The 26,864-nt window shown below is 36.9% G+C and overlaps 5 protein-coding genes across 5 annotated transcripts; 2 read left to right on the forward strand and 3 right to left on the reverse strand.

Annotated features, from left to right (window-relative positions):
- The first annotated feature begins 489 nt into the window (after nucleotides 1–489).
- LOC131639369 (uncharacterized) lies at nucleotides 490–2,071 on the forward strand. Its single transcript, XM_058909872.1, has 5 exons — nucleotides 490–627; nucleotides 944–1,386; nucleotides 1,481–1,608; nucleotides 1,704–1,794; nucleotides 1,882–2,071. The coding sequence occupies exons 1-5, from the start codon at nucleotides 490–492 to the stop codon at nucleotides 2,069–2,071; spliced, it is 990 nt and encodes a 329-aa protein (XP_058765855.1).
- Nucleotides 2,072–4,605: 2,534 nt separating this feature from the next.
- LOC131639370 (uncharacterized) lies at nucleotides 4,606–10,504 on the forward strand. Its single transcript, XM_058909873.1, has 8 exons — nucleotides 4,606–5,350; nucleotides 5,431–5,872; nucleotides 5,953–6,869; nucleotides 7,017–8,237; nucleotides 8,456–8,674; nucleotides 8,756–9,613; nucleotides 9,696–10,255; nucleotides 10,373–10,504. Exons 1-8 carry the CDS (start codon nucleotides 4,606–4,608, stop codon nucleotides 10,502–10,504), a joined length of 5,094 nt encoding a protein of 1,697 aa, XP_058765856.1.
- A 202-nt stretch (nucleotides 10,505–10,706) lies between these two features.
- On the reverse strand, nucleotides 10,707–11,273 carry LOC131639367 (uncharacterized). The gene is made up of 2 exons (XM_058909870.1): nucleotides 11,055–11,273; nucleotides 10,707–10,971 (listed from the first exon to the last, which is right to left on the reverse strand). The coding sequence occupies exons 1-2, from the start codon at nucleotides 11,253–11,255 to the stop codon at nucleotides 10,726–10,728; spliced, it is 447 nt and encodes a 148-aa protein (XP_058765853.1). The 5' UTR covers nucleotides 11,256–11,273; the 3' UTR covers nucleotides 10,707–10,725.
- Nucleotides 11,274–14,719: 3,446 nt separating this feature from the next.
- Nucleotides 14,720–15,485, reverse strand: LOC131639365 (uncharacterized). The gene is made up of 3 exons (XM_058909865.1): nucleotides 15,376–15,485; nucleotides 15,173–15,260; nucleotides 14,720–15,083 (listed from the first exon to the last, which is right to left on the reverse strand). The coding sequence occupies exons 1-3, from the start codon at nucleotides 15,441–15,443 to the stop codon at nucleotides 14,829–14,831; spliced, it is 411 nt and encodes a 136-aa protein (XP_058765848.1). The 5' UTR covers nucleotides 15,444–15,485; the 3' UTR covers nucleotides 14,720–14,828.
- Nucleotides 15,486–15,600: 115 nt separating this feature from the next.
- LOC131639371 (uncharacterized) lies at nucleotides 15,601–16,702 on the reverse strand. The gene is made up of 3 exons (XM_058909874.1): nucleotides 16,529–16,702; nucleotides 15,902–16,201; nucleotides 15,601–15,784 (listed from the first exon to the last, which is right to left on the reverse strand). The coding sequence occupies exons 1-3, from the start codon at nucleotides 16,570–16,572 to the stop codon at nucleotides 15,601–15,603; spliced, it is 528 nt and encodes a 175-aa protein (XP_058765857.1). The 5' UTR covers nucleotides 16,573–16,702.
- Nucleotides 16,703–26,864: the final 10,162 nt, after the last annotated feature.

Genomic DNA, 26,864 nt, shown 5'->3' on the forward strand with positions numbered 1-26,864 from the left:
CAATGATGATGGCACATTTTCTTAGATTGTTGATCATCGATCGTGTGGTCGTTTGTAGTTAATACATGAAGGTCTCAAGGTAAATTAGATTTTCTTTCACCCTTATCTACAATATAAGAAAGTTAACTGCTCTGGAAAAGACCGTACTGCCCCTGTGCTTCCCCAAGCTGCCACATGGACACCTTAGTTGATCTCCTTTTCTAAAGCACCGTGTCTGAGTTCAAAAAATCCAAACAAAGCCTTTTCAAATTTTTTGCATGTGACAATAATCATTTTATATTGCTATCTTTCTTGGTAAACACAAATATTTCCTCTGCCATACTCAAAGTCATAGTCACTAGGTTTTCTTTCTCTCTTTTCATTAGGTTTTCTTTCTCTCTTTCTATCTACCTCCAGGTTTTTCCTCTTTCTCCAACTCACGGGCGATTTCAAATCTTTCCCAGCTACCATCCATCTGCAAGCTATCCATCTTCTATCTTCAACCTCTGCATGGCTCGTCCTCTGGAAAAAATTAAGGACATCAACGACACCAAAGAGTTGTGGAAAGTGGCGGTGAGAGTTTCCCATAAATGGAAGGTAGTCTCCAACAACAAGGAGCATTTTGAGATGATATTTGAAGACAAAGAGGTAAGTGATGTTGCTGTTTGTGCGTGTGAATGTTCGCATGGTTTTTTAACTTCTGTCACTGTGTATCATTGTTCATATGTTGTCGTCTTTGTTGTTTTATGCTTATTCGATCTTTACCTTTTGAACGTTCTATTTTTACTGTTGATGTTGTTTGATGTGTTTACATAATCTGTTCCTTTTATGTGGTTTTGAAGCATGTGTTCTTTCAAACCCGTGCATGTGTACCATTTTCATTTTTTGAAACTAATTTACATAGTCTGTGATATTTCCGTGTGCGAGGTTGTGTTCTGCATCTAACCCTTTTGTTTATTTCCAGGGTTCTGATATCCACGTTGTTGTTCCAACTGCATGCATGGCCGCATACACCGAGAAGTTTGAGGTGGACCGGACCTATACTGTGTCTAATTTTTCTGTGCAGCCTAATAACTTAGTTTTCAAACCAAGCTCCCACAAGTTTTTGGTGAAATTTACTGGAGGAACTGCTGTTGGTGATGTTGACAAACATAACATACCCCCCAAACCACGCCCCTTCACAAGTTTTTCTGACATCATCAACGGGAACTTTCAGAAGAATGTACTCATTGGTAAAACTGCATCACGATACCGTTTCCTTTTGCATTATATAGTAGCTCAATTACTTATGTTCTTTGTTTTCAATAATCCATCAGATGTTATTGGTATGCTCGAAAGTGTTGGGTATCAACAGACGCAAATTGGTGGGAAAAAGTTTCAGGCTAATTTCGTACTCCGAGATGCGAGGTATGTTGTCCAACCATCTTCTTTTGGGTTCTTATTTTGGCTTGATTTCATCTGTATCATGTCTTATAATGATAACATTTTTCATCTACTCCAGCAACAACACCCTAAATTGCACCCTCTGGGAAGACTATGCTAAACAGTTTTTTAAGTTTAACGAGGACAACTCTGCGACAACTGGGCCGATTGTTATTATGATTCAGTATGCTAAAGTAAAAGAAGCTGGTATGGCGTTTTGGAATGGAAAATACACGCAACGATTCCTTTTAGTGCATTGTTATTTTTGATCATGTTACTCATTTCCTTTGTTTTTATTGTAGGTCAATACCCTCTCTCCGTTACCAACACATTCCATGTTACGAAGCTTCTTATCAACGCGGATTTGCCGACTGTCAAGGACTTCGTTAAAACGTGGAATCCATTCTCTATTTATGTTTAACGTCATCTCATTTTTGTATTCCTCTCATGTCCAATATTTATTTTGATTTTCTCATGCAGATTCCCAAAGGAATCGTTGCGCGTCGTTTCTACGCAACTGACCTCTCAGTCTCAACAATACTCCCGCACATCCACAAATGATAATGTTGGACAAAGTCATCTGCAGAAATTGCTCAATGGGGCTATTTGTGTACCACTCAGTGAGATGAAGAAAATGCGCGAGGTAAAGAGGCGTATATCTGAATTATAATGTATAAGCTAATTAAGGATGTGTGCTTTCTTACAATACATATTCATCTTTTCATGCAGAATTCTTTTTGTGCTACTGTTGCAAAAACAAGCAAACTCATTGCGTCTTCCCACGGATGGTACTATCAGTGCTGCCATGAATGCACCAAATCGGCTCGCGGTGAAAAACCTCCGTACAAATGTGATAATGGACATTTTACTGAGGCGGAGATCTATAAGTACGATACGTCTGTGACGTTTGTGAAAACAAAATTGCATGTCGATATTGTTTCTTATCATTATGGTTTTTTAAACATTTTTATCTAATCTGATAAACCAAAAATAGGTATAAGATTGAAGTGGAAGGTTTCTATTTGAATACTACTTGCAAGTTCATTTTTTGGGATAGAGAATGTACCGAAATCTTGCACGTCTCTGCTGCTCATATGCGGGATACAATGATAAAGGTATGTTACGTCATAGAACAATCATATCTATAGTATTAGGCTGTTCTGCATGATCATTAAAAACATGTTATATTTGTTTTTTGTAGGCTGGTATAACGGATCCATTAGAATTCCCATTAGATCTTGATGCTATGTTGCACTTGAATCTTGCTTTGAGGGTTAAATGGCAGCCCAGCTGGGACAGCGCCTCAGTTATAATGTTCGTCAAAAATGATGAGTTTGCAGATCAGTTGAAGGCTCGATGGGGGGATACACAGGTAACACTCAACTCACATCTAGCATGTTCTTCAAATTTACATCATCTATGTTGATACACATCAACTAATTCTGTTTATATGTTCAAGGTCGCGAGTTCTGAACCATCTATAACACCACTCCCGCCGCAGGTATATGCTCCAATACTACTCTTTATAAATGCATATATATTGCAAATTCTGTTGTATTATATTGAATTCTAAAAACAACTTGCATCTACTGTTTGTTATCTGAAGATTAAAGAGAGTGTCGATGAAGCCAAAACTGATGCTGCAGATGATTGTGAAGTTCCAACGGTATTCAATTTCAAAAACCAAAACCAGCTTCAGTTATATGTTGTTGTCCTGTACATGTGAAAAACTGATAGTTTATGTTATCTTTGCAGGACTTAGAGATAACATCCAAACACAACCCAGATCCTCTAACTCCCACCGCAAAAAGACATAATCATGGTGGTTCCGGCGAGTCGACATCTTTTTGTGATGGGGAACTATCTTCGACCAAATTGAAGAAGATCATCAAGTTGGAGAAAAACAAGTAGAAGTGCCGCTATTATTTTGAAACAACGCAAGCATAACGATTCTGTTTTGCCTACTCAGTTCTATATAATATTATGAGTCTTTTGGATGTTTCATTTTGGTTAACTTATGACTTAACTCCAGATTGTCTGATGTAATGTTTGTTCCTGAATATTTAAAGAATTATAGTTTCCTTCTAAATCCATAGCTCGAACTAAGGTTACAAATGCTAATTAGTAGTCTTTTGGATGTTTCATTTTGGTTTTCTTATGACTTTATTCAAGAGGATCTGGTGTAATCTTTGTTCCTGAATATTTAAAAAAGTATAGTTTCCAGATTTATCAATAGTTGTTACTAAGGTTATGAATGTTAATTGGGAGAATGAATATTTTCGTATTGATATTTTGGTTGCTTATTATATGACACCCAGTTTCCTTTATAAATAGCAAGAGATAACTCAACAAAATGCATACCACAGTTATAAAAATACAACACAAACTGCAATTTTCAAATTTCATCAACCAAATTACTTTAGTATATTATATATATTATATATAACAAGTAATAATAACATATCATTCTATATTATAATATGGCAATATATTTACCTGTTACATATATTTATATGTTAGATACAGCATGAGTATAAATCTTTCCCATTTGGTTCACACAAATCACTTACAACTTTAAAAAGTGATTAATTAAACTTATGAAAATATCAATATCAAAACCTGTTACATATATTTATATATTAGATATAAATATTTAAATAATTTTTATATTAACATTTTAAACATATCATCTGCACCTTTCCAAAACTTTGAACAAAAAGCTGACATGCTTTTTGTAGTTTCTTTCCTCTGTAGCAATCTACCTGCCGCATCCTATACACCACTCAGCAGTCTGCCTCATCCTATACACTACATGACTGCAACTTTATACCTTTTCAATGACTCTTTCCAATGCAATGTCACTACAACTTAGCACTCATTGTTGCGTGAAAACACCCATTGGCTGGCTTCTTTGCACTCATTAGTCACTAAAATTATCATTAATAAATTTATGAGTGCTAAGTTGTTTTAATGTCACTAAAACAGTGCAAACCATTTTTTAATGGAACTTTTGTAATGGCATTTGAATTTTGCGGGAAAATTTAAATTTTCAAATTACCCTCTCTTTTTTTTATTACTCTTTCACACAGGACCATGCAACATTAGAATTTTCTTCTCTTACATCCTCCTTGGACAGCCCTGCATTCTCAGCAAGATTCTAAAAGCGTTTCCACTTTATCACAGTGTTGGCTTGATTCTTTAACCATGGAAGCAAACTCTACTTCATCAACTAATGCTACTGCAAAGAATGCTAGACTGCGGAGAAAACTAATATTAGCTCATAGGAGACGCATGCGTAAAAATTTGACCGGGAAACCACAAACTGTCGTGGTACACCCAGTTTCATCCCCCATGCATAACCAAAGTCGTTCACATGGGTGTGGTAGTTCAATGGGTTCAACACAATTATCATTTGAAGAACATTCTTTTACTGATGGCATTGGAACATCTGGGCAATCTTCAAATGCTGCTTCAGTTGCTAGAAAAAGGAGGAGAGACATATTGTCCAACAGGACCAATGTTTCTAATCACCCAAATAAAGAAAATTTCCCGATCAGCAAACAAGCTGTTGTAAGATCCACTCAAACACCAACATCATCTCACCGGCTCCCTCTTTCTGCCAACCTGTCTAACCATATTAACACTGCACCCTCCGATACACATTTACACCGACAATTGCCGCCAAAAAGGAGGAGAACAATTCCCACTGCTGGCAATAACCTGTTGGCAACTTTTAACCAAACCATTCCCCATACTACCAACATTCACCATGCTTCTACTTCCAATGCATGCAACAACACACTCAATGTAACACGGCGCTCTGACCGAGCGACTAATTTCACAGATGATTCAGAATCTAACTCCGAAGATGACGTGAACTTGGGATATTCTTCTTCTGATGATGATCAAAGCATTCCCAATGATGACCATGTAGACTCACTTTTAGAACGTATGGTGTTTGTCTTATGCAATTTCTATATTTAAATTTACCAATATCTATATTTGACATATTACATAATCTCTGTACAGAATATTCAGACATAGGAGATCGAGTTTGGGACTGCCCATTTTGTCATGCCTCCATGTGGTATCAGGAACGCAAAGACAAATCAAGGCATACAACTGTTCCTAAGTTCCACCGGTGTTGTAGGAGCGGAAAAGTTGTACTGCCCTTACTTCAACAGCCCCCACAACTGCTGCAGCATCTTTTGCATAGTGGAACAAGTCCAGAGAGTAAAAACTACCAGAGCAACCTTCGCACTTACAACGCCATGTTTTCATTTACGTCTCCTGGTATGAAATTTGACAACAGCGTTGCTGACGGAGGAGGACCACCTACTTTACGCCTGCACGGTCAAACATGTCATCGGATTGGGACGTTGATGCCAGATGCTGGAAATGATCCCCAATATGCTCAACTATATATTTTTGACACCGATAACGAAGTCACTAACAGAATGAAATGTTTCAAGTAATTGTACTGATTTTGAAAATATCATATGACCAACTTTATATCACTTGCAATGTAGTAATGTGGATACATTTTTGTAGGGACAATGATGCTCTCAGCAGGGATATTGTTCGTGATTTAAAGGATATGTTGGACGAATTCAATCCCCATGCAAAGGCATTTCGAATGGCAAGAGATCTTTTGAGAGGAAATGCATTCTTAGACTTGAAGATACGATTGATCAGTGACAGGGCTGAAGATGGTCGTGTGTACAATACGCCAACTGTGTCAGAAGTGGCTGCTCTGATTGTTGGAGATATCGATCCTACAACACCGAGAGACATCATCATCCATGCACGCGATGGCCATTTGCAACAAATAACTGAATTTCATCCTGCCTACTTAGCCTACCAATACCCTCTCATTTTTGTTTATGGTGAGGATGGATATAGGAAAAATATACTGCACAGGTATGAGCATGAGTCTGAGGTTACTAGGAAAAATCGTCAATCCATCAAAGATTGGTTGTGTTTCCGGTTGCAGGAACGTAAATCAGAGGCAATGACGTTGCTTCACTCAAGACGGCTTTTTCAACAATTTTTGGTTGATGGATTTGCTATGATGGAGTCTGAACGTCTCAATTGGTTGAGGACCAACCAATCCAAGTTACGAGTTGGAAAGTATAATCAATTGAACGATCAAACCAATGGCACTCAGCAGAATTCAGCACCAAAGCGAGGAAAAAGGGTGGTTTTGCCATCCACTTTTGTTGGAAGCAAGAGGTACATGGATCAGTTATATTTTGATGGAATGGCCATTTCAAGTCAATTAGGATTCCCAGATTTGTTTGTTACGTTTACTTGCAATCCTGCTTGGCCAGAAATAGAACGCGCTTTGGCGGGCACTGACTTAAAGCCACATGATAGACCTGATCTCATAACCAAAGTATTCAAAATCAAGTTTGACGAGCTCATGACTGATATAACGAAACGCCACGTGCTTGGCAAGGTTATTGCATGTAATACTTCTTGATTGACTAATCTTTATTTGAATATCCACATTACTTGGTTAATTTACATTGACAGCTAATTTTTCATCTATGGTTCCCTCCCAGGGATGTACACAATTGAGTTTAACTAATTTTTCATCTATGGTTTCCTCGCAGGGATGTACACAATTGAGTTTCAGAAACGAGGATTGCCACATGCTCACATATTGATTTTTTTACACCCTCAGAATAAATATCCAACACCGGCTGATATAGATAAAATCATATCTGCAGAAATTCCTGACCCAGAGGTACATCCAACACTGTACAAATTGGTTTCGGCCCACATGATCCACGGCCCTTGCGGTGCAGCGCGGATGAATTCACCGTGCATGAAAAACCGAAAATGCTCGAAATTCTTCCCGAAGCGTTTCCAAGAAGATACGATTGTTGATGCAGATGGCTATCCCCTATACAGAAGACGCGCTAATTCCCATGTCATCCAAAAAAATGGTTTCTCTTTTGACAATCGACATGTCGTTCCTTACAATACAAGATTCCTATTGAAATATCATGCACATATTAACATGGAGTGGTGTAACCAAATTACATCAATCAAATATCTATTCAAATATATTCACAAGGGATTTGATAGAATCGGTGCAACAATTTCAACTTCTAACAACGATTCGGGAACCGATAGAGAGCCTGTGGATGAAATTAAACAGTATCTGGATTGTAGATATGTCTCCCCGAGTGAGGCGTGTTGGAGGATTTACTCCTACAACATCCATGGCAGGAAACCGGCGGTCGAACGTATGTATTATCATTTAGTAGGTGAGCAAGCAGTTTACTACCCGGATCATGCGAGAATGGAAAATATTTTGGAAAAAGCAAGTGTGACGGAGTCTATGTTTACTGCTTGGTTTGTTGCTAACGCGAAATATGAGGAGGCAAGGTCACTGACATATGGACAGTTTGTCACTAAGTTTGTTTATGAGAAAAAGAGCAGAACATGGAAACCGCGGAAAAAGGGCTTCACCATTGGTCGTTTAATTTGGGTTCCCCCAACCACTGGAGAGTTGTTTTACTTGCGACTGATGTTGACTGTGGTTAAGGGACCCTTAACTTTTGAAGAAATTCGCAAAGTTGGTGGGACCCAGTTAGATACTTTCAGGGATGCCTGCTTTGCCATGGGATTCCTAGAAGATGACCGGGAATACATTGGGGCAATACGCGAGGCGAGCGAATGGGGGTCGGGGCATTTTCTCCGCAAGCTTTTTGTAGTAATGCTTTTGTCTTCTGCTGTTAATAGGCCTGGTCATCTTTGGGATGAGACATGGAGTCTACTATCTGATGGTCTGCTGCATCAGCAGAGACAGCTAGCTCACAATGCAGGTTTAACCGAATTATGAACTTACATAACTTCATTACTTAAAAAAGCTTTTGATCCTGAGCAGCTACAAATATTAATTCATAGCATTGAGTGTATCACACTGAGTAGGCATTTCAATGGGGCCTACCAGATTATAACATGTCGTCAATTCTTTTAGTTATGTTGAATTAACTCACAAAATGATATGTGCTAAAAATTTGTTGTTTATCAATTGGGACAGATTTGGTTCTAACAGAGGAGGAGTTGAAGAATTTGACATTAACGGAAATTGAAAAGATACTACAAGCAAATCGAAGAAGCCTCACTGACTTTAAACCAATTCCATATCCTGATGGATACGTTCTACAACAATTAGGGAATAGGCTGATTTATGATGAACGGAGTTATGATGTGCCTACAATGAGAACTCAATTTACGTCACTTTTCAATGCTCTGACAGGTTCGTTTCCAATACAACAATATCACTTGCCTCTCAGTGTTTTGGAGTCTCTTAAATTAATGTTCCTGCCAATCATTGTAGGTGAGCAAAGGTCAATATTTGATAAAATTATGGCGTCTGTTCGAGATCAAAAGGGTGCTGTGTACTTCCTACATGGTTACGGTGGAACCGGTAAAACTTACATGTGGCGAACACTAGCAAGTGCATTGAGGTCCAAACATGACATATGTCTTACCGTGGCAACGAGTGGTATAGCTTCTTTATTATTGCCCGGTGGTAGAACGGCACATTCTAAATTCAAGATACCTGTCCCAACCATGGAGAATTCAACATGCAAGATTGACTATAATGACGACGTAGCAGAGCTATTACGACAAACAAAGCTTATTATCTGGGATGAAGCACCAATGGCACACAAACACGCTTTTGAAGCACTCGATCGAACTTTGAAGGACGTAATGTCTAAGTACGGTAATTCAGAGGAAATCTTTGGTGGAAAGGTTGTTGTGTTCGGAGGTGATTTTAGACAGATTTTGCCCGTTGTTCCTAGAGGTAGTCGTTCTGATATCGTACATTCTGCCATAAATGCTTCTTACATATGGCGTTCTGTCGAAGTTTTAACTTTAACACATAACATGCGGCTGCAATCCGGGCCAAATGAAGCTGAAAAACAGGAAATTGCTGACTTCTCAAAGTGGCTGTTGCAAATTGGTGAAGGCAAACTTTCTGAGCCAAATGATGGCTTCGCCGACATTCAAATGCCACCAGAACTGTTGATCACTGATTACACAGACCCAATCGTCGCCATCGTTAATAGTACTTATCCTGATTTTAGCTCAAATTACCTGTCTAACGACTACCTCAAAAGTAAGGCGATACTTGCTTCTACGTTGGAAGTTGTTGATAAAATCAACAATCACGTCCTTGATCTGATGCCAGGTTGTCAACATATTCCTATAATCGTCAAAATGTACTTTTCATCTATTACACTCACTAACAGTAAGATTTCTGTGATATTTAGGGGATACCAAGGATTACTACAGCTCAAACACTGTCGACAGATCTGAAATTCACGACACCAACGTAGTGGATATACTCACACCCGAGTTTCTCAGTTCGCTAACTACTTCAGGGTTACCTAACCACCTAATTAGATTGAAGGTAGGAACACCTGTTATGCTTATGCGTAACATAGATCAGTCGGAGGGTCTGTGCAACGGAACAAGGGTAATGATAACTAAGATGGGAAACCATGTCATCGAGGCGAAAATAATGGCTGGAAAAGGTTGTGGAAACTTGGTTTACATCCCTCGAATGGATATGTCTCCCTCGCAGTCTCCTTGGCCCTTCAAACTCAAACGGCGTCAATTTCCAATAATTGTCTCATATGCGATGACGATCAATAAATCTCAAGGACAATCTCTGGACACAGTAGGACTTTATTTGCCAAGAGACGTGTTTACTCATGGCCAAATCTATGTGGCACTGTCAAGGGTAACGACGAAGCAAGGAATCAAAATTTTGATATACGACGAAAGCGACAAATCGAAGTCTACTACTACAAATGTTGTGTATAAAGAGGTTTTCCACAATATATAATGTAATTCTAATATGATCAAGCTGATATGCCTTTAGCTCTGACATAAGAAGCAAACTTATTATATTTATGGACATAATTGTGTGAAATGTTTTCTGCAGACTAGGTGTTTATTGTGCCACGGGATAACAATGACAGGAATTCCCCAGCCATGCAAAAGAGGAACCAAAAATCGCCTCGATGACAGCAAGTCTGCAGATGTATTTTCACCTTTCAATGACTTGTCTGTGTAACAATGATTCTAAGCTACCATGTACTGTACCTTTTAGCTGGAAACTATATTATGAGAATCCAATCTTAATTTTTGCACTTCCATTAAGAAATCATACGTATAGCAAATTTAAATATAATAAGAATAAATAACTTCATGCATATTTGTAGTACACATTCATCTTAAAAAACAGCATCAGTAGCACAATATCATGTTCTTTGGGTTCATATGACGAAATTAACCTCATGCAATTAAATACACATAACAAGTTTTGTCCGGGGAAGTAACATCTAACCTAAATCGGATCCTATCTCCGCATTTGAAGTTGTTGGACTTGCAAAATTCATCCCATCCATATCCTATCTTGCATCTGCGAGGATCTTCAATTTTTAAGGTAGACATGAACTTATTCTTCCCGTTGTCACCGCACAACACAATGTATTCATATGCATGATCTCTAAGGAAGATTGCAAAATCCTCCTGCAATTTCTACAAAAACAAATCTATAATAAGTGATTCATTTAATGGACAGATGTCTTTGAAAGGGTTTGAAAATAGAGAGAAAACTCAACTAATTTTGGAATATCAACACTGAACGGATGGAGATCTACGTCGAAAAAATATATGTCTCTGGAAAACACGTTTCTGCTATGAAAAGGCGGTAAATCTTGGGGTCTAGCCACCTCCTCAAATGATAAAATTGAAAAGTTGTTGTTACCATAATATCCAATCGTCAAAATAACATCCGATGGTAGATTGTAGTACGATTCCATACAAGGCCATCCACTGAGAACCAGTGGATGCATTTCAATCTGGTTGTAAATCAGTTCATGATGTACACCTTGGTTATTCATTATGGTCCACCTCTTAGAAATTTCATTACCGCTGTTTTTCACAAATGACGGTTGAATTTCCGGGTAGGACTGCAAAGCTCAAATACAAAGACAATATGTTATCAACAAATACACTATAATTTGTGATGCTGACTAAACAATACAAATGTATATCTATAAGTGCTGGAAAACAATATAATTTACAGAGATATTTGACTACACCTGTGACGATATCTTCGCGATCATAAAGTAATCTTTAAGTTCTGAGTGTTTCAAAATGCCGCATAGATCCATTTCAAAAATTATGATGTACAAAATCTGAGAAGCAAAAAATGATGAAGTTTGAGAGTTGATGGTTTGTGACTCTATGAGGTTTCACTATGTTTGAAATGCATACATTGTGGTCTATTTATTCATCAAACAGACTGCAATGAAACGTGCTTCTTACACGCATTGCCACCAAATGGTCCAACTTATGCAGAGATTCTTTTGTCCTTATGCAGCAAGAGAAAGGAATATATTCCTTAGTCACATGTGCCTACTTTGAATACTTCCAGCAAGATGTCACTTCCAAACACCTTTATGTATCATAGCATGGTTGATAATATCATATAGTTGCCTTTTAAGTAACACTTGTGACTTTGTTTTATCCAAGGACCCACTTTTTAATATACTTATTTTCTGTCCACTATTTTCGTTTCAACCTATTGAACAATAATGCTTTTAATGTTTAAATGCCAATTGTAGTGCCATACTGATCCAGCAGTTTTCATTTTAATAAAAACATCAAATTTGCAATCTTATAAAATGTTATATATTAAGTACAACGATTTGGATTGTGCCTTTTTGAGTTAAACATGTGTTACAATTACTATAACATAAATTCTAACATCGTACTAGCATACATCAAAAGGTTATATAGTTTAATCTTACATTTTAACCCATTCAAATGGTGTTATACTTCAGCATTTTCACAATGGGACACGGGTTCTGACACAACTACATCAAACTTTAACATTTTTCATCACAACCTGACTTAGCAAAACTAATACAGTCCTACACCTGCCTAATACAAAACATGCATAATAGTTACAAAATGGACTTCTTCGTCATAAATTGTGGATATTCAAAAGCATAATGTTTCAACTTGGAGACTTTTTGCGCTTCACTGTAACCAGCAATTGGTCACACTCAGGGAGTCTCAAACTGAATCCAATCCTGTCACCAACTTTTATCTTCCGGTTCCTTACAAATGTATACCATTCCTTGCATATATAACGCTCCGTTAAGGTTTTTCGTTTTGCCATGTGCAGAACACAGTTGTAGGACTTTCTACGATCTGAATCGTATAAAACAATTGATTCATGGCCGACCATGAGATGCTCTTGAACCACCTTCTGAGGGAATTGCTGCATTGACACCAAAGCAGTTGATCTCAATTTATATCCAAGACAGATGTAGAAAATGAAACATGTATAATTACACAATATGACTTACAAGGACATTCCTTCTTGCAACTCTACTAGACTTGATCTTCTTTCGCCATACAATTCTCCTGCCAACTGGACCAAGGTCAACTTCCCTAACCTCAAGGTCATCCCATATATCCTTCTTTGGTTTGTCAATGATTACCTTATCAGAACTGAAACATATAAAATAACATTTTAAACTATCTCTACTATCTTCAATTGTTTTATATTGTAGATAGTTGTATGAAACGACAGCAGATGAAAATCGTTTAAAATGCAACATCCAAACCTGGACTCATCCTATGGTAAATCATTATCAAGTTCAGTTTGTTCCTATATCAATCTATTTTAACTAAAACATTAAAATATACAATACGAAATCTGTTTCTGTGTACTTACCCTTTTTTTCCGGTGGAGAGCATCGTAGCAGAAGAACTTGAAGTTTGGAATACCTTCTCTTTACCCTTACGCTTGGACGAAGATTCGATGGGTCCTTTAGATTTTTTCAACCTTTGCATGTCGACCGTAGCTCCTACACCGTCCAAGCTGTTTGTTAGCCCTGTAGCCGTTTCGCTCAGATATTGATACACATCGACTGGAAATGAGCCGAAGTTTGGTTGAGGAATCATGTTTTCTTCATCGGATGACATCTTCTTCTTTCGTAGTGCAAACGATTTCATGGGTTTTCCCGGACAAACTACAATAGTCAAGAGTGAATGTCCAAGGAAAAGCCCTAATTTGATTTACCCTACTGATTAATGGGCTGCAGGGACATTAACATTTAACTGATTCTTACCATGGCCCATTGCAACATAACTATATGGTGACATAAGTCCATTTCATTCTAGAAAATATTTCCGCTTCAATTATTCTTTTTATTATTATTCAAAATTTATTGTGTGGTAGTTTTATTACCTATTACACGACAACAAAAATGTTCTATTCTCATTTAATTATTTATCTATACATAATGTAACTTTTTATTATCCATTTAGAGTTTGCGGATCTATTTATAACAATATTTTATTATTACAAAATCTTTGGAAATAAATAATAGTATATTTATGTCTTATTATTTGTTTTTATTTTTTATTATTTTATTTATATCTATATGATATTATTACAAATTTTTTGGAAATATATTATAGTATATTTATGTATTATTTTGTTTTTATTTTTTATTATTTTAGCTTGACAAAAATATTTATGTCTTATATTTTTTGTGACAAATATCATTATTTTATCTTTCCATACATGTCCTCTGTTGATAATAATGTATTGGTTGGCCAAGTTTAATTTAGTTGTAAAAGTTACTTTCAAATTAAAGTTGAATATAAGAGCTTTTTAAATAAAGTTATAAGCTGTTTGAATGATAGTTGTGAAATATTTTATATATATATTTGAAAAATTACTGTTTTCATAATATGATATATGACCTGTATTAAAAAAAATCTAATATGAAAACATGTGTGCTAAACAGTATTGTTTGGCCAAGCTTCTACTTTAAAGTAGAAGAAAGGTAAATAAAATGGTTGGCTAAACAGTAGCTAAATCTCCAATATTGCCATTCGATTTATTTTGTTGACAAACATTTATATTCAACTTTGGATTTGGCTGGGCCCAATTAATTTAAATACTACATAACATATGATAACAATCTATATGGATTTGGCTTGGCCCAATTAATTTAAATACTACATAACATATGATAACAATCTATTCGCAACAAACACAATGATAAAATAACCATGCAACAATTAGAAATACAATAAATATATGAACTTATAATAAACATGGATTGCAAACATGTAACCAATAACAAAATATCTGATTCTGCCTCTGACAGAATGAGTTAAAAACCATGTGATTAAGAAAGTCAAAAGAACAAAATAACCAGCATTACAAAATAGAATGGATGCCCAACAAAGCATAGTACCAAAACATTGCAACTGTCCAGAAAACTTAACAATAAAACATACATAATTGCAGATTATGACTTTAGCTACGACAGCAACACACGTCATATGTCTTAACAGGTCTTTCCCTAGGCTCTTCCACGCTCTACGGTCACCAATATCGAGTCCACCGGAGGATATTTAATGGAGAACCGCAATGTGTCTCCCTTCTGTAGGTTGCGCTCTTTACAAAAGTCAGACCATCCACCGAATATATACCTATCTATAGTACCTGCCCTCTTTACCATCTCGCAGTAGTACGGAACGCCAGTGTTGCGATCAATCAAGACAATTCTTGGAATCTTCCCGGATATACATGCACGAATCACATCTCTTGGAATACCCTGAAACAGAACATCAAACTCGAATTTTAGTTGCCTACTTTCTATAATCAATTCTTATTTTTAATGTTATTTGTCGCAGAATAACTTACCAACACATTGTTTCTCAGCTTAACAGGATTTTCAACGACTCGGGTCCAGCATTCCTCTTTCACAGCCATTGTTTCTGCAGTGGATTTCCTACAAAAATTAAACACAGATTATAGCATGATCCATTAACACACTTTAACTTAACGGTCGATATATTCATATCTCCTGATCAAACCAGCTTATTCCATAAGCAGTCATTTTATACCTAACAGAACTAGAACAATTGACACACTTGCGGGAAAATTTGACTTTCGCTTTGTCTTTCTGCTTCATGGCAGACTTTTGCACACTGTGTCCAACAACTTTTTCCTTCCTTTTCACCTTCTCCGGATATGTTTCAGCTCCTCCATTCCTACGCCGATTCAATAAGAAATATCAGTCATGAATATGTACTCCTTTTTACCTATGTCTAAAATATTATACAACACATTTACCTTGAGGCGTTGGTGGTTCCGTGATCCTTTATTTCCCGTGTTCGCCTTTCACCATTACCACAACTTCCAGAATAAGGGGCTTCCTTCTTGACTTCACACCGCATTGCTGCGCCATCATTGGTCATTGCAAAGGTGGCTGCCTCACCATTTTGTTTGCCTGACCCTGAATAAGATTTTCTTCTGCAACACAATGTACCAACAAATAAATATGCTTATTTAAAGACTAAGTAGTAGCAAAAATTATACTTTTATACTAAACATGTTGGTTATAACCATTAAATAGGAAGAAACAATTACATTTTGGATGCAGAGGGTTGAAATGAAGCACGGTAAACAGCTGCATGATAGGTTTTTCTTCCATGCCCGGCAGCAATGACTGGTGCCGGTTGTTTCCCTTTCCCTTTCTTACAGCCTACTGCAATCTGTTCACGCTCCAAATCATGTCTTGCTGTTCCACCATGAAGTTCTTCCTCGATTTCTTCAATCGCATCCATGCTTTCTTTTTTCACAGCACGAATCTCTTCCAACATTCGGAGGAGTACACACCTCCGAGTGCGTTTCGAAATGGGCTGCATTTCAACAAGTTCTTCCTGACATCTGCACAAACACAATTTTTCTGTTTATCGACAAGCCGCATCATCTTTAATCATTACATATAACATTTTTCAACCTAATCTGTTATCTAATGTCAGATCCGATATTTGAGGGTTCATCAATATACATGCACGGAAAGCAAATTACAAAAAGGTTAATACAATCCTATGGCCACTACAAATACATGCAAGGATAAATAAAACCAGGTATCTTCTGTTACTTTAACGTTTTGGATAAGAGATTGGTTTAAGGCGGTGTATCTGAATCTACGACCATATAATAACGAATACGATTCAAATGAATGACGACAATAATCTAAGATGATATTACCTTGAACCGGTTGTTGGGGATCGTTTGAGTGAGCTTCCTTCCATTGTTTGCCACAGATGTACTTCGATGACTTCCGATGGTTTGTGGGGGTGCTTTTATCTGCAACAAATACCTAGAGACAGGGGTGGAGTATTTATGTTTGCTCTAGAGAATTCAGTTTTCCAAGTATGTCAATCGTTCAGTTTCCAAATACATTTAATATTGCGTCCTTTCCATTACACACAGTCTGTTTCAAAAAAATTTCGATATGTGGGCCATTCCATACTTATGGTTAATAACTTTTTATAAATATATATATTTATTCTGTTTATGGACAGCTTACATTATTATTTTAATTTGATTTAGACATGGTTTTGATAATTCTCATTAATATTCATTTTTACTATTAGTTATTCTATTTTTTAATTATTGTTTCTTTTTAATCTTCCTCTCCATCTATAGACTTGTGCTATCATTATAATTTCTTTACATTTAAAATAAACTCTAACTATTATACAATTGCTAATTTATAAAGTTGCTTTATTTTATTTTTTTGCAGTTTTTTATATAAAAATGCTCATTTTCAAAAAAATCATGGGATAATATCTGCCCTTTCATCATAATCAATCATGCTTTTTTTGGACTCAATATTTACTCTTCCAAAATATATATTAGAACTCTTTTTAACATATGTATTTCAACGAATATTTAATTTCTTGGATATGAAGTGTTTTTTATTTAATTTTTTTATGTAATATAAACCAAAATCCATCTTAAAAAAATATATATCTTATAAACAAATTATACATGTAAAACAAATGCGCGTGCCATACCAGAACCCGTGCGAACGCACGGGTTTGTTACTAGTTGCTCGTGATACTTAAATTACTCTTGAGTTGTCTTGTCAAATGTACAAATCCAAATTCCATAATTTTTCTTCTTCCTGATCTCATTCTTATGTTTTGACATCTTTTGTGGTGTTCAGATGACTTGATTCTTACGCATACCGTGAGTTGTTTCTTTTAAAGTAAATGACTTTTCCCTTTTTTTGCTATGTTTGTTTATTATTCATTAGGGTTCCTGAAGAGATTGTTATGGAGGATTTGAAAATAAATATTGTTGTCAAAGATGAATGGGTAGTTATTGGTCTTGATCCTACGGAAATCGCTAAGGGTTTTGCTTTCTCAACTTTACTTTGACAAATTCAATTGACATAAGCACCTCAAGCAAGAACAAAAAACTCAAACTTATATTAGGATGCATCGTCATGATTTTGGTTATGACCCCACTAACGACAAAGTAATGTGGTGGTTAAAATATCAGTCACGTGATTATACTCGTGATCATTCTTTTTATGTGTTGGAATGAACCTAAGATGGACCGAAGTAATTGTTCGGTCGATCGAGATTTTAGAATCGAAGACCCAACAAAGGGTGGATTATGAGACGCTAGACACCGTTTCAGTTTGTTCCGGTAAGGGGGTAAAACCATGCTTCTACCGAAGTGAGTTCCTCATTTGAATAGGGGTGCTTTCCTTATAAGAGGATAAAAGATTGTGTAGTATGTACAACATATGTGTTATTCCTCTTCATAAATGTTTATTCTCTCGTATAGGCTTTTTGCTTCTTTTCAACGATTTTAAGGTGGTGGTTTTTAACCACATGGGGATTGCTCCTTTGTAAATGCATATGGTAAGTTAGGTCTATGTCAAGGTATTCAAATATTTGTATGGATATAAGAAGGGTGTGCCAACATTTATGCTATTTTTCTACCTTTTTCAATATTCAGCATAACTCAGCCAACCCGAGACGGGGCCAAAGTTTACTCTTCCCTCAAGTAGGGTGGGAAGATGCTCAAGGTGTATATCGACATTATGAATAACTTAAAGGGCCAATATTACCTAGTAATTCTCCCTCAATAAGGTTTCTCCTACATGTATTTGTGATGCTTAACTTGGTATACCTCTAAAATACTCTTATAAATTCCCTAAATTCTAACGTCACAGTTCCTTATGGGCTAGACCGGGAACTTAATCTTACCTTCCTGATGATCTATCTAAGAGGAAACCTACTTAAAAAATAAATTAGTGGTCTTTTGGAAAGGTTTAGACTTTATTGATGGGTTGAAGTAGCAGAAGAGACGATACATAGAGAGTTGCCTTCTAATGGAAGCCGCCTCCAAAGAGGAGAGGCATATTATCATTGGTATAGGGGTGAAAGGATTCTCTTTTTCCTCTTACGTTATTCTATATTGGATATTCTCGTTATTTTTATAGACCCCTTCTATTTTTAGATAAGATAAGATGTTACAAAATGAAGCTTAAGATGAATATGGTATTTAGAGCTACTCACTTGTATTCCAAAGTCGCTACCTTACTGGTTTTAGAAAGAGCCCACTCCCCGGGAAACCATGTTGCTTCAGCCTCTCTAGATCCTCATTTCATAGAGCAGTTCGTGATGTGGAATTCTTCTAGTTGGCCTTCAAGGAGGATGTCTTAATCCTGTCACCAAGGGTAACTGGTGAAAACCCATTTATGGGAGATGTTGATAGAGACTTTTTGGCTGGTGAGTCGGTCTTCAAAAGACATTGGTGTCTGGGACCGGATTCATAAAGGTCGGGCCTTAAGGGAAGCTTGTGGTTGAACCACACAAATTCGTCAGTAATGCTCATGGTACATCCTGGTCCTCAAAAGGATAGGTAACTCCATCAAAGTTTTGAAGAAGACTACGCGTATTTCTCGAACATGGACTAAGTCGTTCGTCATGAAGAAATTCAAGAAATGTCATATCAGATACGCATGGCTTCTGCTATTTTGGCTTTTACAGATGCAAGTAAATATGAAATTTTTGCATCGGAATGTCTTCAGAAGGATAAATAGATGTTTAAGGAGTGTCTAAGTGTCTTAGGGATCTTGTTGTTGAAAGAGGTAAAATTTTCACTAATATTATCAGATATGATAATCACATAAGGGAATCATTTATGAGATGCAAACATACAAGTATCCTTTCCTATTAGCGAAGGAAACGATGGAGTTGACTCAAGGGATAAGAGAAAGGGATAGCGCGTTGTCATCAGTTCGAAAGGCATTGTTTGACATTTAATTTTCCCTCATTAATGTGAACGGGAATTTAGATTCTTCTCACAAGATGCTAAGGTATTTGAAAATATTCTTAAATGAAACACAAGTAACACATAAGACTCCACACACGAGCATCAACGCCTAACGCTAGAACGTGAACGTTAACACCGTCCACTAAAAACAACCAACAAACAATATTTTTTAGATGAACTACGGAGCTTTAATTTCTTCACCGTACATTGAGGATAGGTAGGTATATGATTCAGGAAATCTTGGCGAGCACACTAGTTTAAAACCTTTCCCCCTAATTAAATCCATCCTTAACAGCAAGTAAACCCTAAACAACATCCTTACACATAGATCGAGCAAAACGGTTCCCGTTGAGTACAACGGATGTAAGGGGGTGCTAATACCTTCCCCTTGCATAATCGACTCCCGAACCTAAATTTGGTTGCAAGACCATTTGTAACACCCCATATTTTCTAAATTTAATTTAATTGGAAATTAAATTATTAATTGGAATTATTCAGTATTTTGTGGAATTATTTGGAAAGAAATATGAGATAGGCTATTGGGCCAAGTGTGGTGTTAGTAAAGAGGGGGTATTATGTTAGTAAAGCCTTTACTAATTAAAATGTTATGTTTCATAAAATAAGGAAAATTGGGAAATGAGGAAAAGAGTCAGAACGTGAAAAATGAGAAGTGGAAGAGAAGGGATGAGGAACGTAAAGAGGAACCAAAGAGGAAGAGGACCAAAGATCAAGAACTCTTGGCTAAGGTAAGGGGGGACTCTCTGGTTATCATCTATTATCGTGCTCTTAGATAATAATATTGATTAGGGATGTTGTTGAGTCAATTGGATCATATGTTAGGTTTAGGGAGGTTATGAATTGATGAAAATTGCATGAATTATTGATAGATTATGTGTTGTTTTGATGTGTGATAATGAATAGTGATGCAATTGATGATTAACTGCCTATATATGACGTTTAGAGACAGTTTTGGACTCAGATTGAGTCAGATCGCAGGATCTGACGCAGACCCGATAGTCTGCGAAATCGCCAGTTCGCGCCGCGTCCCCGTGTTGGCGCCGCGAAGGCGTAACTTTTTCTCGTTCCGCGCCGCGTGCATAGGTTGGCGCCGCGAACGTGTTCTTGTGGTTCAGGTCGCGCCGCGAACTTTGGTTGCGCCGCGTGCTGTAGCGTTAGTTGTTTTCTTGGAAAAGTTAAATGATGTGTAACTTTCGAACCGTAGGTCCGTTTTAGTGCCGTTTCGAGCACGATGAATCTTATGAGATAGCCTACGTGTTTAAATGATGAAATGAGGTGTGAATCCAATTATTTTTAAATATGATTTTATTTCTTGATGAATGATGTATTGTACATATATGTGATGAGATATGTTAAATACATGCTATGTTGAAATATTAATCATGTGACGATTTGTTTGATTGGATGATGTATTGTTGACATATATGATGAAATGTGACAATATAAGATGTTGTTTTGAAAACATTATGATGTGATGATTTGTAGAGAATTGTATGATGTTGATTGATTGTATTGGAATGATGTGGGTACATGTGTGTTCTTCTTATTGATGATGATGATTGATGTGGACACATGTATGTTCTGTAATGATGATGATGATGATGATGATTGATTGTATTGAATGATGCTAATGTATATAAACATACTTTGATGATGATGATGTTAATGATGATGATGAAATGAGTATTTGATGATGTTACTCATTAGACTTGACGATGGTATAAGTATGTTGTATATGTTGCATTCATTCATGTGCATTGATGATACTGTATCCATAAGGGTGTGTTGGATCAGTGAAGGGCATGATTCCCATTGTGAGGAATCTGTGCTGGCAGGGCCGTATCTGGATGATGTTGGATCGGTCATGGGTTAGTCCCATTTGACGATGTTGGTACCACATGCATAGTGTCAGTTCATACATATGCATACTTTTATAACATGATTGGAAGTATTCCAGTGTTATAAATATTGATGATGTGTTGCTTGTGTGTTTTGTCGAATTAGTGTTGAGTATGATTGTCTGTGTGAAAGATGTGTTCTGATGATGTTTGTGTAAACGATGGATGTTCCTGATAATCTGAATATGATGTAATTGGGTGAATGATAAACTATGATGTGTTGTTATTTAAGATGCAATAACATTTGTTAACTGTGATGAGACTCACCCTTACTGTTGATATTTTCAGATTGAGGATAGCTGCTTTCGACTTGGTGAGGATTAGCTCATAAGTCGGTTTAGTTGTTGTGTCGGTGTCATGCTCTGATAGATGTAACACGGGGAAAGCGATGTTTTGAGTTTCGATTATAACTCTATTGTTATTTTATTTGAAGTCTGATACATTAACGATGTAATGTTGACTTGATGATTTGATTCCGCTGTGTAAACATGATTTTTATCTAATGAGTTATAATTTCAGATGTTTCAGTGAATGCATGACATATGCCGAACGTGTGTTTTCTTTTATTTTTTGAATTGTGACACCCTTTGCATGTTTACTCTGATTTAATTTTGATAATTGCCGTGGGGTATTAGAGGGGTGTTACAATAGTGGTATCAGAGCAGGTCGGTCCGTCCGGCCAATTGTTGAGTCAGTTGAGTTGCACGACAGCTGAATACTGTCGGTGTTTTATCCCTTGGTACGCGACATGTGAGTGAAATCACTGTCGGTACTTGGTTGTTTGTTGAAGGAGTTGGTTTGAAACCAGTGGGGGAGAAGCTTCGCTTCTCGGTTATGTTTCAGTTGTAAGAAGATTGATTCAGTAGGCTGTTGTTGGCAACAGAGCGAGCGTTGTCGGAGTTTGTTGTTTCCCGAGTTGAAGGTGACTTGGAATTAAGACTTCACTGGGAATTGAGTTGGAACATCTTGAAGGGAGATGATTAGAGGTAATTGACAGTTATTGTAAGAGACGGAAGAATTAGAAAGTTGCGATGTGTCAGCTCTGCTGGTGTGCTGCGAAGCTGTCAGTTGAGTAGCCTTACGACTCAGAAGAGGTTCAGCTGCAAGTTTGCGAAGAGGATTGATGTAGTAATGTTCCAGGAATTGCGCTTCGGCGATGGGCAGTGTTGCTCAAGTTATAATGATGTTTGGAAGTAAAGAGATATGATAAGGGGCTGTTTGGAATGTGATAGAGTTGAAGAGAATGAGTTTTGGAGAGAGATTTTCGTAAGCAAAACGCAGGAAAATTGCTGAATAGCTGCGGAACTTCGAAAATTTATAGCTGGAGTTCTGAACACCCGAATTGAGTTCCGTTTGAAGCTTCGGAAAGCTAATGAGATGAACTTTGTTATAAAAATGGTTGCAACAGCTGTAAGATAATTAATTGAGACAGGATGACGTTGGTAAGAGGCGAAGTTACGGTTACTCTTGTTCTTATAACTAGACTTGTTTATGGGTACTGCATGGGATGTCAGTGTCAGTGTTGAAGGGATCGAAGGAACAATTAACAGGTTTGTTGAGGAGTAATTTTAAGAATTGAATTTACCAATTGAGAAGTTTTGGATATATCGTATAGAGTGTCACTGCATGATGTCAGTGTTGCATTTTTCGGGCAAGGATTGGAAAATTCATATCTGGAGTTCCGAGTGTCGGATTGATGTGCCGTTTGAACCTACGAAGAGGAGGGATTGTGTTCTAATTTATGGGAGAGTTATAAGTACAGTAGAGGTAATCCTATGAGGAGATAGTCTGAATCCGGTTAAGGAATGCGTAGAACTTGTTGAATAGGAATGCCTACTACCGTGAATTATTCGAAACGAAGTTGAGCAGAACGTGATGTTGATGAATAAGTGGGTGAGATGCTCGATAATAAAGATGATTTGAGTGCCGATGGATTTTAGTAAAGATTGAATTAGTAGCAAAGATGGAATAAACTTTAGAACTCTTGGAATCGTATTTGTGATGACAAAGTAACGATAAGTATAAAGGAAGAATTTTAGAAGATTTCTGACACCTATTGAATGTGAGGGAGACTTTGTTGATACTCCGAGTGGAATGATATATGGACGCGAAGGATGTTATGGAATTTGGATTAAACCACGAGTTATGAATGTTGTTTTGGTCGTGCAGGTTAATTATATGGTTCAAGATTCGAAGTGTTTAGTGATCATAAGAGTTGAAGTACCTCTTTGATCAGAAAAGACTTAATATGAGGCAGCAGAGATGGTTAGAGTATATATTTTTTTTTTAAGGATTATGATTTTGGTTTGAATTACCATCCTGGTAAGGAAAATGTTGTGCTATTGTGTTGCGTAGGAAGTCTTTAAAAATGTCGGTGCTAATGATGAATGAGTTGGATTTAATTGGACAATTTAGAGACTCGAGTTAGTATGTGAAGGCACTCCTAATAGTGTTAGATTGAGTATGCTAGAAGATGACTAGTGGTACTCTTGACGAGATTAGAGAAGGTCAGGAAGATGATGTTGAGTTGATCGGTAGGTTGACTTTGAATTACCAAGGTAAAGGCGGTGAATTCAGAATCAACGAGAACGGTATAATGAGGTTGAGTGATTGGATTTGTGTAACTGATGTTTGAGCTTCGGAAGAATATTCTAGAAAAAGGGCACCGTAGTGGATTATTGAACTATGACGATGTTAATGGGTTTGGGTGCGAACTCGGAAAGGACACTATTATGTAGTAACGACGGTTTATGCTTAAATATGATTTTCAACTAATATTGACAAATTTAGGACTTGATCACCCTAAATCTCTTGTTGGTAGTAGATGGAATCATATAAATGAGATGAGCTTGTTTTGTTACCTTAATGGTTTAAGATGTGATGAATACTAAGCCGTGAGAATAATCACTCACTATGTTATGTGAACTTATGAAGAAGTGAATATGAAAGAGTGCAGTATATTGGATGATGACTTAAGGCGGGTAATCAGAGTCGCGCAGCGAAAGTGTGATGTGGAGTAGTGTTATGAGTACTACTCGCGGGCAGTAAAGGAATTAATATGTCTGAAGCCTACATAGAACATATGTATTGATCTATATGTTGGATTTAGAATCCAGTGGATGTAAGGATGTCGTGTCGAAAAATTATAACTCTTTGGAATAATTTTCGAGACGACGAACATGTTATTATGGTTGTACGTAGTTAACGGGTATGCATTTGGCAAAGTTAAGATGACGAGTTGATACTATATGATGTTATAATAATTTTGTTTCGTTGTTAAGGTGATATTGTGGATTCCAGATATAATGAGGAATTATACTCTATGAAGGACGAAGTTGATTTAATTCTTAAAGAAGAGTGAGATTCAGTTTGAGCTATTATGTAAGCAATGGTATATCCAGGCCGATGAGTGTGATTATAACTACTTGTGTACACTCATTCCGATGGTGGAATGTTTAATAGAGGAAGTAAATCAGGAATTGGTTCGTTGGATGCGAGTAAGGATTGCTAAATGGTAGATTAGTACCATGAATGATGAAGAATGATTCTTGAAACGAATGAGTAAAGAGAGTCGGAATCGGGTAAAACTCAGAAAATCTATTTGGTATAGATGATTGTGATGAGTAATCAGAGTAATGCGGAAAAGCGGAATGTAACGTGTTGGATAATTGCTGGTGTGACTTAAGAGGAGTCAAAAAGTTGAAATCCGATGATATATGAATATTATTGTTGAGTTTCTTGAAGGAAGCAGCTGGTGAAAAGTGTAAGTATTGTTTTATCGCTCGGATGGAAGAGTGTGTCTGAGGTTGGTATGTTGGTAGAGGGAATGCATTACTGCATTGTGGATCAAGTGTGATCACACTATGGATTGTGTAATTGTATTACTCAGTTGTTGAGCGTATGGTATAGGTTGTACCTCAAGTTCTATTGTTGTTAACCTTTTGGAGATATTATGAGTGGTACACCTTGGATGGTCAAATGTGACGTAAGAACTGAGATTGGAATGTATGAAACATGTTCCCTGTTGGTTATGTTAATTGGGATTGACTGATGGTACTGTTAATTGGGAGCTGGAGAGTCAGGTGAAGGACTCTTATACGAGCTGGTTACTGGAGGTATGTTTTCGAGGACGAAAACTCTTTTAGTGGGGGAGAGTTGTAACACCCCATATTTTCTAAATTTAATTTAATTGGAAATTAAATTATTAATTGGAATTATTCAGTATTTTGTGGAATTATTTGGAAAGAAATATGAGATAGGCTATTGGGCCAAGTGTGGTGTTAGTAAAGAGGGGGTATTATGTTAGTAAAGCCTTTACTAATTAAAATGTTATGTTTCATAAAATAAGGAAAATTGGGAAATGAGGAAAAGAGTCAGAACGTGAAAAATGAGAAGTGGAAGAGAAGGGATGAGGAACGTAAAGAGGAACCAAAGAGGAAGAGGACCAAAGATCAAGAACTCTTGGCTAAGGTAAGGGGGGACTCTCTGGTTATCATCTATTATCGTGCTCTTAGATAATAATATTGATTAGGGATGTTGTTGAGTCAATTGGATCATATGTTAGGTTTAGGGAGGTTATGAATTGATGAAAATTGCATGAATTATTGATAGATTGTGTGTTGTTTTGATGTGTGATAATGAATAGTGATGCAATTGATGATTAACTGCCTATATATGACGTTTAGAGACAGTTTTGGACTCAGATTGAGTCAGATCGCAGGATCTGACGCAGACCCGATAGTCTGCGAAATCGCCAGTTCGCGCCGCGTCCCCGTGTTGGCGCCGCGAAGGCATAACTTTTTCTCGTTCCGCGCCGCGTGCATAGGTTGGCGCCGCGAACGTGTTCTTGTGGTTCAGGTCGCGCCGCGAACTTTGGTTGCGCCGCGTGCTGTAGCGTTAGTTGTTTTCTTGGAAAAGTTAAATGATGTGTAACTTTCGAACCGTAGGTCCGTTTTAGTGCCGTTTCGAGCACGATGAATCTTATGAGATAGCCTACGTGTTTAAATGATGAAATGAGGTGTGAATCCAATTATTTTTAAATATGATTTTATTTCTTGATGAATGATGTATTGTACATATATGTGATGAGATATGTTAAATACATGCTATGTTGAAATATTAATCATGTGACGATTTGTTTGATTGGATGATGTATTGTTGACATATATGATGAAATGTGACAATATAAGATGTTGTTTTGAAAACATTATGATGTGATGATTTGTAGAGAATTGTATGATGTTGATTGATTGTATTGGAATGATGTGGGTACATGTGTGTTCTTCTTATTGATGATGATGATTGATGTGGACACATGTATGTTCTGTAAT

The sequence above is a fragment of the Vicia villosa genome, unplaced genomic scaffold (assembly GCF_029867415.1).
Source record: "Vicia villosa cultivar HV-30 ecotype Madison, WI unplaced genomic scaffold, Vvil1.0 ctg.002607F_1_1, whole genome shotgun sequence".
Lineage (NCBI taxonomy): Eukaryota > Viridiplantae > Streptophyta > Magnoliopsida > Fabales > Fabaceae > Vicia > Vicia villosa.

What these genes read in the sequence shown, in the direction of transcription:
- LOC131639370 (XM_058909873.1), top strand. Translation starts at nt 4,606, where the DNA reads ATGGAAGCAAACTCTACTTCATCAACTAATGCTACTGCAAAGAATGCT. An exon ending in ACAGCTAGCTCACAATGCAG is followed by an intron (nt 8,238 to 8,455) that starts GTTTAACCGAAT and finishes CAATTGGGACAG; the next exon opens with ATTTGGTTCTAACAGAGGAG. An exon ending in CAAATGTTGTGTATAAAGAG is followed by an intron (nt 10,256 to 10,372) that starts GTTTTCCACAAT and finishes TGTTTTCTGCAG; the next exon opens with ACTAGGTGTTTATTGTGCCA.
- LOC131639369 (XM_058909872.1), top strand. Translation starts at nt 490, where the DNA reads ATGGCTCGTCCTCTGGAAAAAATTAAGGACATCAACGACACCAAAGAG. An exon ending in TTCGTACTCCGAGATGCGAG is followed by an intron (nt 1,387 to 1,480) that starts GTATGTTGTCCA and finishes CATCTACTCCAG; the next exon opens with CAACAACACCCTAAATTGCA. An exon ending in TGCTAAAGTAAAAGAAGCTG is followed by an intron (nt 1,609 to 1,703) that starts GTATGGCGTTTT and finishes TTTTTATTGTAG; the next exon opens with GTCAATACCCTCTCTCCGTT.
- LOC131639371 (XM_058909874.1), bottom strand. Translation starts at nt 16,572, where the DNA reads ATGGAAGGAAGCTCACTCAAACGATCCCCAACAACCGGTTCAAG. An exon ending in TCCCCAACAACCGGTTCAAG is followed by an intron (nt 16,202 to 16,528) that starts GTAATATCATCT and finishes GTGTTTGTGCAG; the next exon opens with ATGTCAGGAAGAACTTGTTG. An exon ending in CAACCCTCTGCATCCAAAAT is followed by an intron (nt 15,785 to 15,901) that starts GTAATTGTTTCT and finishes ATTGTGTTGCAG; the next exon opens with AAGAAAATCTTATTCAGGGT.
- LOC131639365 (XM_058909865.1), bottom strand. Translation starts at nt 15,443, where the DNA reads ATGAAGCAGAAAGACAAAGCGAAAGTCAAATTTTCCCGCAAGTGTGTC. An exon ending in AATTGTTCTAGTTCTGTTAG is followed by an intron (nt 15,261 to 15,375) that starts GTATAAAATGAC and finishes TAATTTTTGTAG; the next exon opens with GAAATCCACTGCAGAAACAA. An exon ending in AGCTGAGAAACAATGTGTTG is followed by an intron (nt 15,084 to 15,172) that starts GTAAGTTATTCT and finishes GTTCTGTTTCAG; the next exon opens with GGTATTCCAAGAGATGTGAT.
- LOC131639367 (XM_058909870.1), bottom strand. Translation starts at nt 11,255, where the DNA reads ATGGAATCGTACTACAATCTACCATCGGATGTTATTTTGACGATTGGA. An exon ending in GTGTTGATATTCCAAAATTA is followed by an intron (nt 10,972 to 11,054) that starts GTTGAGTTTTCT and finishes TTGTTTTTGTAG; the next exon opens with AAATTGCAGGAGGATTTTGC.